Source organism: Oncorhynchus mykiss, chromosome 21, assembly GCF_057628025.1.
Source record: "Oncorhynchus mykiss isolate SJ-2025 chromosome 21, ASM5762802v1, whole genome shotgun sequence".
Taxonomy (NCBI): Eukaryota; Metazoa; Chordata; class Actinopteri; order Salmoniformes; family Salmonidae; genus Oncorhynchus; species Oncorhynchus mykiss.
In genome coordinates, this window is record NC_143042.1 from 13757501 (window position 1) to 13773506 (window position 16006).

Here is a 16006-nt window from a genome sequence, read left to right on the forward strand (position 1 = left end):
AGTTCTTTGAGAGACTAGTCAAGGACCATATCACCTCCACCCTACCTGACACCCTAGACCCAAATAGGTCCACAGACGACACAATCACAATCACACTGCACACTCCCCTAACCCATCTGGACAAGAGGAATACCTATGTAAGAATGCTGTTCATCGACTACAGCTTAGCATTTAACACCATAGCACCATCCAAACTCATCATCTCAACCCCGCCCTGTGCAACTGGTTCCTGGACTTCCTGACGGGCCGCTCCGTGGCCATGCACACCTCCAACTCAATCATCAAGTTTGCAGACGACACTCCAGTGGTAGGCTTGATTACCTACAACGACGAGACGGCCTACAGGGAGGAGGTGAGGGCCCTCGGAGTGTGGTGTCAGGAAAATAACCTCACACTCAATGTCAACAAAACAAAGGAGATGATCGTGGACTTCGGGAAACAGCAGAGGGAGCTGCCCCCTATCCGCATTGACGGGACAGTAGTGGAGAAGGTAGTAAGTTCTTTGGCGTACACATCACAGACAAACTGAAATGGTCCACCCACACAGACAGTGTGGTGAGGTTGGAGGTTGAAGAAATTGAGGTTGAAGGAGTTGGATGAAATTCGGCTTGCTGCCAACATACTGACTCATCTCTAGCCACTTTAATAATGAAACATTTATGTGATAAATGTATCACTAGCCACTTTAAACAATGTCACTTTATATAATGTTTACATACCCTACATTACTCTAATCTCATATACATCTCATATGTATATGCTGTACTCTATACCATCTACTACATCTTGCCTATGCTGCATGGCCATCGCTCATTCATATATTTATACGTACATATTCTTATTCATTCCTTTACACGTGTGTGTATAAGGTAGTTGTGTTGAAATTGTTAGGTTAGATTACTTGTTACAGTGCCTTGCGAAAGTATTCGGCCCCCTTGAACTTTGCGACCTTTTGCCACATTTCAGGCTTCAAACATAAAGATATAAAACTGTACTTTTTTGTGAAGAATCAACAACAAGTGGGACACAATCATGAAGTGGAACGACATTTATTGGATATTTCAAACTTTTTTAACAAATCAGAAACGGAAAAATTGGGCGTGCAAAATTATTCAGCCCCCTTAAGTTAATACTTTGTAGCGCCACCTTTTGCTGCGATTACAGCTGTAAGTTGCTTGGGGTATGTCTCTATCAGTTTTGCACATCGAGAGACTGAAATTTTTTCCCATTCCTCCTTGCAAAACAGCTCGAGCTCAGTGAGGTTGGATGGAGAGCATTTGTGAACAGCAGTTTTCAGTTCTTTCCACAGATTCTCAATTGGATTCAGGTCTGGACTTTGACTTGGCCATTCTAACACATGGATATGTTTATTTTTGAACCATTCCATTGTAGATTTTGCTTTATGTTTTGGATCATTGTCTTGTTGGAAGACAAATCTCCGTCCCAGTCTCAGGTCTTTTGCAGACTCCATCAGGTTTTCTTCCAGAATGGTCCTGTATTTGGCTCCATCCATCTTCCCATCAATTTTAATCATCTTCCCTGTCCCTGCTGAAGAAAAGCAAGCCCAAACCATGATGCAGCCACCACCATGTTTGACAGTGGGGATGGTGTGTTCAGCTGTGTTGCTTTTACGCCAAACATAACGTTTTGCATTGTTGCCAAAAAGTTCAATTTTGGTTTCATCTGACCAGAGCATCTTCTTCCACATGTTTGGTATGTCTCCCAGGTGGCTTGTGGCAAACTTTAAACAACACTTTTTATGGATATCTTTAAGAAATGGCTTTCTTCTTGCCACTCTTCCATAAAGGCCAGATTTGTGCAATATACGACTGATTGTTGTCCTATGGACAGAGTCTCCCACCTCAGCTGTAGATCTCTGCAGTTCATCCAGAGTGATCATGGGCCTCTTGGCTGCATCTCTGATCAGTCTTCTCCTTGTATGAGCTGAAAGTTTAGAGGGACGGCCAGGTCTTGGTAGATTTGCAGTGGTCTGATACTCCTTCCATTTCAATATTATCGCTTGCACAGTGCTCCTTGGGATGTTTAAAGGGGCTGAATAATTTTGCACGCCCAATTTTTCAGTTTTTGATTTGTTAAACAAGTTTGAAATATCCAATAAATGTCGTTCCACTTCATGATTGTGTCCCACTTGTTGTTGATTCTTCACAAAAAAATACAGTTTTATATCTTTATGTTTGAAGCCTGAAATGTGGCAAAAGGTCGCAAAGTTCAAGGGGGCCGAATACTTTCGCAAGGCACTGTAGATATTACTGCATGGTCGGAACTAGAAGCACAAGCTTTTTGCTACACTTGCATTAACATCTGCTAACCATGTGTATGTGACAAATCAAATTTGATTTGGCAAAAAAATGGGGCACATGAATACAGGGCTGGTAGAGGTGGTGATGGTAGGAGGTGGCCGGTAGTATTCAACCTCAGTGGTATATCTGACTGGACTGTGTGGCAGAATATCATTAAAGAGAGTGTCTGTACCTGATTAACCACAGACACAACCGCCAGAGAAAGAGAATAATATATATAAATATTTGTTTATTTAACTAGGCGAGTCAGTTAAGAACAAACTCTTATTTACAATGACGGCCTACTTGGGCCAAACTCGGACGACGCAGGGCCAATTGTGCGCCGCCCTGTGGGACTCCCAATCACGGCTGGTTGTGACACAGCCTGGAATCAAACCAGGGTGTCTGTAGTGACACCTCTAGCACTAAGATACAGTGCCTTAGACCGCTGCCACTCTGGAGGAGAAGAAGCCAGGCTGAGAGAGAGAGAGGAGAGAAAGGAGAGCGAGAGAGATAGGGGGGAGAGAGAGGAGAGAAAGAGAGAGCAGAGCCACTGTCAGATGGAGATGGATTGATAATAACAGACTGATGCATCCTGCCTGTCAGCGAGCGAAAGCACACTCAGCTGTGAATAACACGCGTAATCACACCAGATAAAAGATAGAGAGAGGGAGAGATTAAGGACGAGGGAAAGAAAGGATGCACTTTTTTAGTTTCATTTTCACTCCATTCACACAAATGATGAGTCAGGCGCTGGTCAATAGAGTGAGAGTTGACATATAGAGAGAGTTTCACTCAGCATCCACATTTTCTGTTCAACTTCTTTGATTTGGCACTAAAACAGACCTCCTGTAGGAATATGAGAGGTTGTTCCAAATACAACTGTCTTTTCTTTTGACATAATGGGAGGAGGAGGGGGATTAATGGGTGGAAAGTATCACCCTGAGACAATTAACTGAATGTAGCTAATGTTGTTGCCTATTTCCAGTGTTTGTTTTGTACTTTGAATTGCAAGATTAGAAGGGTTTATTGGGATTAAGTGTTTTCATTCAGTTTCACGTAATTAGTTCATTTGCTTTATACATCCACCATACACAGCCAAGTTCAACACAATTAGGCAGTTAGCCAGTACACACACACACACCCTAACACAATCTCTCATACGACCGTAAAGGTAAGAGCATACATAAGAGACCTGTCAAACCCAGGACTACACACTGTAACAATCACTCTCTCTCATGACAGACCTACAATGGCTGTGATGGGTGTACTGTGTAGTGTAACTAAGAGAGTGTGTGTGTGTGTGTGTGTGTGTGACAGACAGTGCATGTGTGAGTGGTATGCTAGCAGGCCACCTGATGGCCAAATTAAATTGCGTTGAAATTGGAATCAAAGTACGTTTGCTGGACAAAAAATATCTTGTTCCCATGGTAACTCATCCTCACGGACAGGTCGGAGAGTGTTTTCATCAACAGAACATTAGGAGGTGATGACTGACGTGTATGACGGGGATGGGCTGAGGTAATTATCACTAATGTACTGGGTTTGGAGTCTTGTGGCTGTTTTCTAATCAGGAGCACAACAAGAAAGGCTGACTACTATTCTCCCCAGATGAACCTCACACAGCATCGCTCCAGATTCAGCTGGAGCGGGGGGTTACAGCAGACTGGCTGGGTTGTGTAATGCAGTACCCCCCCCTACCCCCGGGGTGTGTGTGTGTGTGTGTGTGTGTGTGTGTGTGTGTGTGTGTGTGTGTGTGTGTCTCTGTGTGTGTGTGTGTGTGTGTGTGTGTGTGTGTGTGTGTGTGTGTGTGTGTGTGTGTGTGTGTGTGTGTGTGTGTGTGTGTGTGTGTGTGTGTGTGTCAGCCCTGGGTGGAGCGAGCACTAAATGTTTACCCAGCACCTTCATTCACACAATCTCACAGAGGCACACACACACACACCACTAACAAGCTAAAACAATAAGACCATGTTGACACTACATCAGAGATGTGTCCCCGAGTTACCCACCACCTACTATGTGATAAACAACATGAAAGAGCTCAGCAAAAACTGACCAAGGCCTCCAAGCTCCTTGTATCTAAGGCAACGAGTTACTAAGGCGTTACCATGGCATCTAATATTTATTTATTCAGGTAAGAGTTTAAGGACTTCTATTATTAGAGTTTCTGTACACACACTTAGAGGTTGGGTGTGGAAAGATTTCAACATTTGTCTAACACGCACGCACGCACGCACGCACGCACACACACACACACACACACACACAGTAACCTAATGCATCCCTAACATAAAGGTAATGGTATACCTCCATGGTGAGAGACAGCATCAAGATAGCCAGGGTCAGATTTACCAGAGAACAACTGACAAGCCTTAAGCCTACCTCTCCACCATGCATCTCTTCTTTCTCTCCCTCTTTGTCTCTTTTTTCACATTAGTGGTCTGTGGCAAGACAGACTGGAAGAGAGACATTATCCACACACGCACGCACGCACGCACGCACACACACACACAGTAACCTAATGCATCCCTAACATAAAGGTAATGGTATACCTCCATGGTGAGAGACAGCATCAAGATAGCCAGGGTCAGATTTACCAGAGAACAACTGACAAGCCTTAAGCCTACCTCTCCACCATGCATCTCTTCTTTCTCTCCCTCTCTTTTTTCACATTAGTGGTCTGTGGCAAGACAGACTGGAAGAGAGACATTATACACACACACACACACACACACACACACACACACACACACACACACACACACACACACACACATAGAGTTGGTAAAGTTAGTGAAGTAGTCTCTCCCACCTCCCCCTGCTCTGTCTCAGTGGTGAACATATTCAGACAGAGCCGTTAATCTGCACACCCCTAGATAACACCCGGCCTGGGCCTCTGTGTGTGTGCGCGCGTGCGGGTGTGTGCGCGCGTGTGTGCGTGTGTGTGTGTGTGTGTGTGCGTGCATGTCTCTCAACGCAACTGGGCTCTGCTCCCACTGCCACACTTATTCAAATATACCCCCCAACTATCATTCACTAAGGCTAAGCCCATTTGTTTCTGAGAACCATTCAGTGTGTCTTTTTCACTCTCTGTCTCTCTCTGTCTCTCTGGGCCCATTAAGAGCTGTGACACACGGGAGGTGAACAGAATAGGGCCAGGGGTATTTTTACAGCACTGTGCTCAAGAGGAAGTCTAAAGGCCTGAAAACCCTACAAATAAATGTTTTGACGCCCCGCCCCCTCTGACCCATTAAACATCTACAAAGTCGGGAGGCTTGTCTTCCTGTCCAGGAAATACTACAGACTCATCATATGTCATCTCCAGAGGAATACAGATATGAATACGATATGGACAGAAGGAAGAACGGAAGAGACAAAATGAGGAGTGTGGGAGGAAGGAGAGTATAAGGGTGATAAGGAAATGTAGCAGAAACAGAGGGAGGGAAAAGAAAAGAGGGAGTTTGCTCAGAAGGGATAGAATGGGGACAGACAGACAGGTGGTGAGGTGAGGGATGAGGGTACCAGGGGGCAGAGGGGAGAGGGATGAACCCTTATATTCCCTCTGGTGCTCAGCTGGCATCACCACCAACACAGCTGCCACCTCATTATACATACACACACACACAAATGGAGAGAGAGAGAGCGAGAGAGAGAGAGAGAGAGAGAGAGAGAGAGAGAGTTGCAGAGAGAAAATGGAGAGTGAGATGAGAGATGTGTTGAGTGTTCACTGACCTTATAATTAGCCACAAGGAAGTATCGCCATGGCAGTACAAGTCCTCTCACTTAAATCAGACGCCATTTTACTCCATTTACACAAATGACTCAGAGACAGTAGCTGAAACACCAGCGACACAGCCCTGATATCCTACACACACTAAACCTAACCAACTAAACATGGCAGACTTGTGTTACTTTACAGCAGGTTCCAATAAACCCTAAGCCCTTTATACTAATCCCTTAGACCTTAAGCACCAGGAGCTTCAACCCACTGAGAGACAGTGAAGTTGGAAACACATTTAAACACTCCAGTTAATTCGAACACCTTTCAGTCACTGCGATAAAGCGCAGCCGCAAGGCGCCAAAAGATTACTCAGGTTCTTTATGAAATTGTCCCCCGGTCCCTGTCCTGGTGCCTATGTGACTGGCTTCCAAATGAAAGCCGGTCGCATTCTAGTGAGAGGTAGCTGGATGTATTGCAACACCTGGAACTGCTGACCTTTGGCAATGTTATTTCACATCAACAAAGACCTCCTCAACAACAGCCATTTACATGTTCAAAAGCCAAGTGCTCTTGAATTTCGTTAGATGTAATTATGATATAGCTGAGGTGTGAGTGGAATGCCGACTATATCAGGGGAAACAGTGACCCCAGGTGGATGGATCAGTCATTACCGGTCTTCCTGACATTGACAGATGGGAAAATGGTGTGGCCCCTTTCCAATAACTCTTTAAAGACACAGTGCAGTCAAAAATGTGATTTTTCTGTGTTTTATATATATTTCCACACCATGAGGTTGGAATAATACTGTGAAACTGTGAAAATTATGATAATTTTAGTGTAAGAGCTGAAATTTCAGCCTGCTTTGGTGGGATGCAGTTTTGGCCTGCCTGGTGACATCTCCAGTTCGTAAATGAGTTAATAGACCAATAAGAACTATAGTTCCAAACCTCTCTGCCGATAACAGCTAGTTTAAATTGTTCCCCTCCCAACTCAGACCACTCATAGAGAGTCCTAGCAAAATTCTTGTTAGAGATATTGATCTTTGCTAAGAAGCTATTTGTCATATTTCTGGTCACAGGTTCAGGAATGGCTGAAAACCCACAGCATTTATCTCAAATGAACACTGTTGGGAGATTTAGAAAACCATCGTCAATCAATCAACAATATAATAATACTTTTAGTAAAAATATTTATCTTACAATACTATGCGATTAGACAGGTTCAGAATTCATGTGAAACATCACAGCACAGTTAAAAAACATATGGCACATGGAAATCATAAGAGGGCTGTTTACGGAGATAGGTGGGATGGACTGAGAGTAGCTGAGGGGTGGGGTTAGGGAGATAGGTGGGATGGACTGAGAGTAGCTGAAGGGTGGGGTTAGGGAGAAAGCTGAGATGGACTGAGAGTAGCTGAGGGGTGGGGTTAGGGAGATAGGTGGGATGGACTGAGAGTAGCTGAAGGGTGGGGTTAGGGAGAAAGCTGGGATGGACTGAGAGTAGCTGAGGGGTGGGGTTAGGGAGATAGGTGGGATGGACTGAGAGTAGCTGAGGGGTGGGGTTAGGGAGATAGGTGGGATGGACTGAGAGTAGATGAGGGGTGGGGTTAGAGAGATAGGTGGGATGGACTGAGAGTAGCTGAGGGGTGGGGTTAGGGAGATAGGTGGGATGGACTGAGAGTAGCTGAGGGGTGGGGTTAGGGAGATAGGTGGGATGGACTGAGAGTAGCTGAGGGGTGGGGTTAGGGAGATAGGTGGGATGGACTGAGAGTAGCTGAGGGGTGGGGTTAGGGAGATAGGTGGGATGGACTGAGAGTAGCTGAGGGGTGAGGTTAGGGAGATAGGTGGGATGGACTGAGAGTAGCTGAGGGGTGGGGTTAGGGAGATAGGTGGGATGGACTGAGAGTAGCTGAGGGGTGGGGTTAGGGAGATAGGTGGGATGGACTGAGAGTAGCTGAGGGGTGGGGTTAGGGAGATAGCTGGGATGGACTGAGAGTAGCTGAGGGGTGGGGTTAGGGAGATAGGTGGGATGGACTGAGTAGCTGAGGGGTGGGGTTAGGGAGATAGCTGGGATGGACTGAGAGTAGCTGAGGGTGGGGTTAGGGAGATAGGTTGGATGGACTGAGTAGCTGAGGGGTGGGGTTAGGGAGATAGATGGGATGGACTGAGAGTAGCTGAAGGGTGGGGTTAGGGAGATAGGTTGGATGGACTGAGTAGCTGAGGGGTGGGGTTAGGGAGATAGGTGGGATGGACTGAGAGTAGCTGAGGGGTGGGGTTAGGGAGATAGGTGGGATGGACTGAGAGTAGCTGAGGGGTGGGGTTAGGGAGATAGCTGGGATGGACTGAGAGTAGCTGAGGGGTGGGGTTAGGGAGATAGGTGGGATGGACTGAGTAGCTGAGGGGTGGGGTTAGGGAGATAGGTGGGATGGACTGAGAGTAGCTGAGGGGTGGGGTTAGGGAGATAGGTGGGATGGACTGAGAGTAGCTGAGGGGTGGGGTTAGGGAGATAGCTGGGATGGACTGAGAGTAGCTGAGGGGTGGGGTTAGGGAGATAGCTGGGATGGACTGAGAGTAGCTGAGGGGTGGGGTTAGGGAGATAGCTGGGATGGACTGAGAGTAGCTGAGGGGTGGGGTTAGGGAGATAGCTGGGATGGACTGAGAGTAGCTGAGGGGTGGGGTTAGGGAGATAGCTGGGATGGACTGAGAGTAGCTGAGGGGTGGGGTTAGGGAGATAGCTGGGATGGACTGAGAGTAGCTGAGGGGTGGGGTTAGGGAGATAGGTGGGATGGACTGAGAGTAGCTGAGGGGTGGGGTTAGGGAGATAGCTGGGATGGACTGAGAGTAGCTGAGGGGTGGGTTTAAAAGATCATGTTATATAATATGTAAAATGTGTGTATGAATACAACAAAATAAAAAGCTGTAAAAACAAGTTATTTTTGTCCTCTGAAGAGGGGGAACGGTGGATGGGCCCCCCCACAAAAAAAGTATACATTTTTTATCTAAGAAAATCAGCTATTTTTGTTTATTTTTAAACATTTTAATAGAAAACAATCACAGTATGGTACTTAATTGTTACCCAGAAATGATGTTACATTGAGATAAGAAAAAAAAGAAGGCTGCATTGGACCTTAAACATGCATCCTTCCTTCCTCTCTCCCTTGGAGTAACCACTGACCACTAACACAATTGGGACAGTGGCTATTTATGAGGGTTTCACCTGTCCAGCCAGGTCATTTCATTTCAGTGAGGGAGCATTTAAAATTGATTCAAACAGCCATATAAAAGGATAGAGAGACTGACCTCATCCTCTGCCTCCTCACTGACCCCACGGCCAAATAGCGTTGACAGCGTAAACCTTCTCATCTAACAGCCCAGACCGCTGGAAGCAAAGGCAGCATTAGCATACCAATAAACCCTGAGTAACCAAGCTTCTGAAAATATGAATGTCCTTACTAAGGTACAGACTACAGTAGAATAGCTATTATGATGCCTACAAGTAGATCAGCTCTGCAATTTTTCAGTGTAGAAGAATATCTACATAAACACTATATGAAAAGATTCACCAGGGACGAATACAGTATTTATTTTCTGCACCAACAAGGATAGTCAAACTATGGTCTTAACTTCACATTTACAGTAGAGAATTGTCTTCCAACTGACAGATTGGTACTGGATTGAGAAACACTGCTCTTATATATTGCAAATGGCTTTGATATAACTAATACCTTCAGTCAATAGTCCAGAATGGGCCACAAGCCGAGAAGAGTTAACTCACCTCTCATAGAACAGCAGAGTCCCCGAGAGGACAGAGGGACTGGAGCTGGGAGTGTCTGCCTGTATGAATGTGACAACACCCTGCCCACAATATCACCCTGATGTGATAGCCAGTCAGCACAGACATGCTCCTAGTACCCCCATGTGAAATATTGCAGCCTTTTCTCAGCTCAGATATATCCTGCTGCCTGCAACACACACACAAATCAGACCATCTAACACCCTCAGAGAAACTCTATATTACCTCATAATCTGCACCTCTACAATGGTCCAGTCTAAGTTAAGTCTTAAAAAACCTCTCAAACAAACTCATGTTGCTAACATTTTATCCCAGACTCGTGGAGAGCTGGTCATTAGTCAGCCAACTAGTCACTAGTGACATAACAGCCCACAGTTTCACACATAAGGACTGAGCAATCACCAGTGTCCATATAGATTACATTTTATTTAGAAGCAAAGAAAGGAAGGAAGCAAGGAAATCACACTAATTTACAGAACAAGGTCATGGGTCAGAAGTTGAAGGTCAGGTCACAGCAGGGTCACTGAGCCTTTGGGGGCACCCACTCGTGGATCTTCTTGCGGGTGGTGGAGTAGGGCACGTACGCCTGGGCCGAACCACTCACATTGAACTGGTGGACCTCCGCCAGGAACTTCTTAGGTGTAGGGGGGTGTGTGGTGGGAGGGTTGTCTGTCATACAGTGGAGCCAGCGATGCCTGAGGAGATTTAAGATTGGGAGTTAGAATCAGGTACTCATTTAATCAATAGGCTAGTTCATCAATAGAAGGTTGAGGGTTAAGACACCAGTACATCAACTCAATAAGTTCCACCCAGATCTGTTACAATTCCATATTGAGGCCAGCAATTTTACTATAAAGGCCAGTATCTCCAACATGGCAATGGCCAAGTCACTGCGATAGAGGCAACACCACCTGTGTCAAACCAAGTGAGATGCATTTACCATTCAGCGGGCACCATGCTGCCATCCACCTCCCACATGGTGTTCTTTCCATTCATCTCCGTTGTGTAGATCACCCAGCGGTGACGACCTGACAAGGAGAGGTGTTACTCTGAGTACACTACAGGTCTTTGAACAGCCCTCTCTACCACACTTTTCTACTACTTGATTTCCCCACAGGCTGACCAATCAACTCATATGTAAAATATAACATTTGTGGACTACATTCAGAGATATGATAATTGTCACTGCAGGACATAGCCGAAGGCCATTACTGGTCATGTGAGCTGAGGTTTCAGTCTGTTCAACCTTACCAAAAAAGTAGCGTGTGTCCTCAAAGTACTTGTTCCCATACTTGTCCACGCCAATCAGCGCTCCCGTTTTCACATCATTTGCCCTGTAACAAAAACATAGTCTAGCTGGCTAGTCCATTAGCCCATCCACTAGCACTATGTCTAATTTGTCAGACCGGAGACAGGTCAGAGATTACATAATCAAGTAGCCTTAAAACAGCTTTTAAACAGAGCAGTGAGTCCGTTTGTTTACCAATTTAGCCAGCTACAGCAGTTAACTAAATAGGTAGTTAGTGCTAGCAGGTTGCCTGTCGACTGGGGACACACTTACTTATCTCGAGTAAATGCATTGAAAGTGACAACCACCTCTATAAAATACAAAACACATTATATCGCTCTTATACTGACCTGAATAACTGAACAAATAAGCCTTTCACACCCCCGTGACCTCCTAACTGTCCCAAAGCCCTTCGAACGACATGTATATACTCCGCCATTTTTAGACGGGACTGATTTGGGTAACGGACACTGTTGTACTTTCCGGATGAAACGTTTCCCGGTCAACAATAGTTCCGTCCGTGATTTCAAGTCTAACAGTAGTTAGTCAATGCACAGCATTTCAAGCAGTTTCATGCGCTGTTTCTTTTCTGTTCTGTGATGACAGTAAATGAGTAAAGTAAACCGTAGTTAGAAAATGTTACCACCTAACTGTACATTTTGAAGTGTCTCAATATTAGAAACAATTTGATGACAAGCCGGTTAACCTATTGTAAAAAAATAAAAAAAATAAATGTTGAAATAATAATGTAACCATGATAACAGTCTTGTCTCAAGTGTCTCTTACTTATGAGCAAAATGTGACGACTATATTATAGAAAAATTCAAGAAGCTAACTGTCCTGTTTCAAGTATCTTTAGAAGCAAATGTAACGACATGCTGCTTAGTTATAATAAAATGCTCCCAAAATATGGATAATAGTAATACATTAAAAATGTATTTTCATACAGTGTCTTCAGAAATGATTCACACCCCTTGACTTTTTCCACATGTTGTTGTGTAACAGATGTTGTGTCACTGGCCTACCCACAATACACCACAATGTGAAGGTGGAATTATGTTTTTAGAAATTTGTACAAATTGAAATGTCTGCATCAATAAGTATTCAACCCCTTTGTTATGGCAAGCCTAAATTCAGGACTAAAATTGTGCTTAACAAGTCACATAATAAGTTGCATGGACTCAATCTGTGTGCAATAATAGTGTTTAACATGATTTTTTAATGACTACCTCATCTCAGTATCCCACACTGTCCCTCAATCGAGCAGTGAACTTCAAACCCAGATTTAACCACAAAGTCCAGGGAGGTTTTCCAATGCCTCGCAAAGAAGGGCACCTATTGGTAGATGGGTATAAATAAAATAAAAAATCAGACATTGAATACCCATTGAACATGGTGTAGTTATGAATTACACTTTGGATGGTGTATCAATACACCCAGGCACGACAAAGATACTGTTGTTTGCAATAAGTCACTAAAGTAAAACTGCAGAAAATTTGGCAAAGAAACTTTATGTTACGAATACAAAGCGTTATGTTAACACGTTAACGTTAACACAAAACATAATTGAGTAGCACTCTTCATATTTTCAAGCATGACGGTGGCTACAGCATGTTATGGGTATACATGTAATTGGCAAAGAAATAGAATAGAGCCAAGCACAGGCAAAATCCTAGAGGAAATCATGGTCCAGTCTGTTTTCCAACAGAAACTGGGAGACAAATTCACCTTTCAGAAGGACAATAACCTAAAAGACAAGTTACTTACCAATAAGACATTGAATGTTCCTGAGTGGCCTAGTTACAGTTTTGACTTAAACCGGCTTGATAATCTATGGCAAGACTTGAAAATGGCTGTCTAGCAATGATCAACAACCAACTTGACAGAGCTTGAAAAATAAAAAAAATAATAATGTGCAAATATTGTACAACCTAGGTGTGCAAAGCTCTTGGAGACGTACCCAGAAAGACTTACAGCTGTAATCGCTGCCAAAGGTGATTCTAATATGTATTGACTCAGGGGTGTGAATACACATCTAAATGCAATATTTCTGTATTTCATTTTAAATACATTTCCCAACATTTCTAAAAACGTTTTCACTTTATCGTTATGGGTAGATGAATGAGAGAAACAACATCTATTTCATCAATTTTGAATTCAGGCTGTAACACAACAAAATGTGGAATAAGTCAAGGGGTATGAATACTTTCTGAAGGCACTGTACATATGCAGCATTATCTTATTCAGAGGAAGAAAGGAGCTGAGTAAACCCACAGAGAGTGAACGTTGGAGTTGTGGGTAAATATGAGTCATATTTTGAAATACTCTTATCTCCCTCAACACAGTGCTTTGATCACTGAGCTCAAAGCAGAAATAAGACAGCCGAGGAAGACTTCTTAATCAGTGTCAAACTTAAACACACACGCACACACACTCGCGCCTCAAACACACACACACACATGCAAAGAATCCACACCCACAAAGAAATGCCTGCACCCACACATCAATCAGCACTATGCAATAAAATAACTCAGTGACAGTAATCTGAGGCTGAAAGATGTATTAACTCCCTCATCCCTTGATGTCTCAAAGCATGAAATTAGGCCAAGATGCAAAGTCACTTTCCGAGGTTTTATTAAAAAGTGGTGCCTGACAGTTCTGCAGAAATATTATTTACAGACGAGACACGATGGCTCTCTAGTGATTGTGTTTAAGAATGGCGGGACATTTAGTCACTGTAAAATATGATCTGTTTTGAGTTATCCCTAATGCTTCTCTGCGTTATAAACTTCATTTCCCATAAGGCCAACTGCCACAATGGTGTAGTAGTGCAACCTGATTAGTACATTTGAAGTACTAAATGTAAACTCGAAACAATTTTCAATTTAAATACATAATGGATATTTACACTGTTAAATGTCAGATGGGCCGGCCAAAGTAGTCACTGTGATAATATAATATCCTAATTCAAATGAATAATTAATGAAACAATGCACCACATAATGAAATAACGTTTTCTGTATCTATATTATTACAAGATAATTGAGCATATTTAAGGCACTGTCTGGATGTTGCTTTATTGCTAGTGAGCAATTCCTAAGGGATACATTTCATTCTCCATTCCATGTCTAGCTCAAAAGACAAACATTCTTTTGTAATCTGTCCACTTTAAATTATTCAATAAAAAAAATTATACAAATGAGGCCTGGATTAAAAGATTCCTCCTAATGAATCCAACAAGTCTGTTGTGGCAGTTTAAAACAAACTAGTGAGGCATTGTTACAACACGTGCTTTTACAACCATCATGGCATACAATACAAAAGGTAGCTACTACTTATTACAAAAGAGACAAAGATAGTATCCGTTATCAAATAAATCATATTTCTAAAATCACATAATTATGGACATTGAGAAATGTACAGTTCTATATAAATATTTTCTCTTGACTTTTAGGGAAAAAAAAGGTATATTTTACTCTCCCAATTCTACATATTACCCAAGCACCACTTCTGATTCTAGCATATACTCTTTAAAAATGCATTTGTTCTATAGGCTGTGTAGTAAAATATTGACATTATGCCATTTCCAGTTTTATCCAGTATACTGCATTATACATGTGGTAGATGTACTGAGTTAAGCCTAACAGAGAATAACAATATAAACCGACCCCTGTAATTTTGCTATATGTCTAAGGAGCAAAATGCTCATCTCCTGTGTCTCTGTGGCACCCTGTTTTTTCACAGTTCAATCCAACCACTGGCAGTGCACCAGAGAAGCTTCCCTACTCAGAGAGAACCCACTGCTTTCTCACCCTTCTTTGTAACTGGTATCCATCCCATCATGCAAGGTTCCCACTCTAATCACCATTCCATCAATATTTGAGTTTAAACTTTTCTTACAATACGTTACCCCCCCAAAACATTTTTTACAAAATCCTTTAACTTTTCAAGGATAATGTAAATCAATAGCAATTTAAATCAAATCCTTTTCAATGACTTTCAAGGCTTTTTGTGGACCGTGGGAACCCCTGTATAAGGTAGCAGGTTGTCCACAGACAATAATTATGTTAACACTTCCACACACACACGCTTCAGGACATGACCTTTGACCCACAGCTGTGACACATAACATTTCCATCTAAGATCAAGAGCAGATAGATATGCAGCCTGTGAGGCTCAACATGCCCATAACCGCAGAGCTCCACTGGAAGCAGAGTAGTTTTACCAAGGTCAAACTTTCAACGGATCCCAACATTTACAATGAATGTAATGTAGAGCTGACACAAAGCCCATATTTTCACTAGAAAGACAATGATGTCTGTTCTTCACACCACTGGGACTCTGGGGTCTCCTGGCAGGCAGCCGGACCGATTCATCGGGGCTCGGGGTGTGGGGAGTGCTTCCTGAGCTGCTGACCCCTGACATGTGTCTAGAGGTCAAGGATCAAAAGGTGTCCGTGTCCACTGGCTCCAGGGGAAGGACATGAGCTGACTGGTTTAGGTGTTAAAGAATCATGGCCTCCTGGAAAGCCTCTATCCACCTGAGAGAAAATTGAGAAACACAACATGAACTTTATTGCAATGACAGCTGGGGGAAAAAAACAAACTCATCAATAAACGTTATATTGATAAAATAACTATATGAATGCTTTCACCCTCCCACGCTCTGGTGTTACAGCGTGGTCCCCTCCTGATTGATGGATACTCTATTGATCCCTAAGCCAAAGGGAATTTCCATTACCTCTGTGCAGTGGGGATGTCGTCAGCCTTAAAGATATAGAACAGGGTGTTTTTGTGGTACAGTTTAAACTGCAGCTTCTGGAAAGGGCCACACTTCTCCTCCCGCAGGAAGAATCCTAGCAGAGGCTGGCTCTCTAGAGCAGCTACGTCCTGGAGAGAGGGAGAG

General features: G+C 43.5%; 3 protein-coding genes across 7 annotated transcripts in view; all 3 read right to left on the minus strand.

The window, feature by feature from the left end:
* The window catches only part of LOC110500035 (transmembrane and coiled-coil domain protein 3), a 40921-nt gene extending 31038 nt beyond the window's left edge, over positions 1-9883 (minus strand). The window contains exons 1-2 of one of the 2 annotated variants that reach the window (XM_090213892.1): positions 9796-9883; positions 9321-9399 (exon numbers count right to left, since the gene is read on the minus strand). In XM_090213892.1, coding sequence (XP_090070018.1) covers positions 9321-9383 — 63 coding nt within the window. In that variant the 5' untranslated portion in view covers positions 9384-9399; positions 9796-9883. Of the gene's footprint in view, positions 1-9320; positions 9523-9795 lie in introns of those variants that run through there. The other variant, XM_090213891.1, reaches the window with a different exon arrangement.
* A 335-nt stretch (positions 9884-10218) lies between these two features.
* Positions 10219-11605, minus strand: LOC110500036 (NADH dehydrogenase [ubiquinone] 1 alpha subcomplex subunit 12). 2 transcript variants are annotated; one of them, XM_021577148.3, is made up of 4 exons: positions 11452-11605; positions 11065-11147; positions 10754-10841; positions 10219-10508 (listed from the first exon to the last, which is right to left on the minus strand). In XM_021577148.3, exons 1-4 carry the CDS (start codon positions 11538-11540, stop codon positions 10334-10336), a joined length of 435 nt encoding a protein of 144 aa, XP_021432823.1. In that variant the 5' UTR covers positions 11541-11605; the 3' UTR covers positions 10219-10333. The 2 variants fall into 2 exon arrangements, with proteins under 2 accessions (XP_021432823.1, XP_090070019.1); XM_090213893.1 differs by having other exon boundaries at positions 11065-11205; positions 11452-11554.
* A 2113-nt stretch (positions 11606-13718) lies between these two features.
* Positions 13719-16006, minus strand: part of LOC110500037 (FYVE, RhoGEF and PH domain-containing protein 6) — a 33349-nt gene continuing 31061 nt past the window's right edge. For all 3 annotated transcript variants that reach the window (XM_090213894.1, XM_036957327.2, XM_090213895.1), the window contains 2 exons: positions 15842-15990; positions 13719-15641 (listed from right to left, as the gene is read on the minus strand). In XM_090213894.1, the coding sequence (XP_090070020.1) occupies positions 15605-15641; positions 15842-15990 (186 nt within the window). In that variant the 3' untranslated portion in view covers positions 13719-15604. The remainder of the gene's footprint in view (positions 15642-15841; positions 15991-16006) is intronic.

Coding starts and splice junctions, on each gene's coding strand:
- LOC110500036 (XM_021577148.3), bottom strand. CDS start 11,540: ATGGCGGAGTATATACATGTCGTTCGAAGGGCTTTGGGACAGTTAGGA. Junction 10,842..11,064: donor GGACACACGCTACTTTTTTG/GTAAGGTTGAAC, acceptor TCTCCTTGTCAG/GTCGTCACCGCTGGGTGATC. Junction 10,509..10,753: donor AGCATGGTGCCCGCTGAATG/GTAAATGCATCT, acceptor AAATCTCCTCAG/GCATCGCTGGCTCCACTGTA.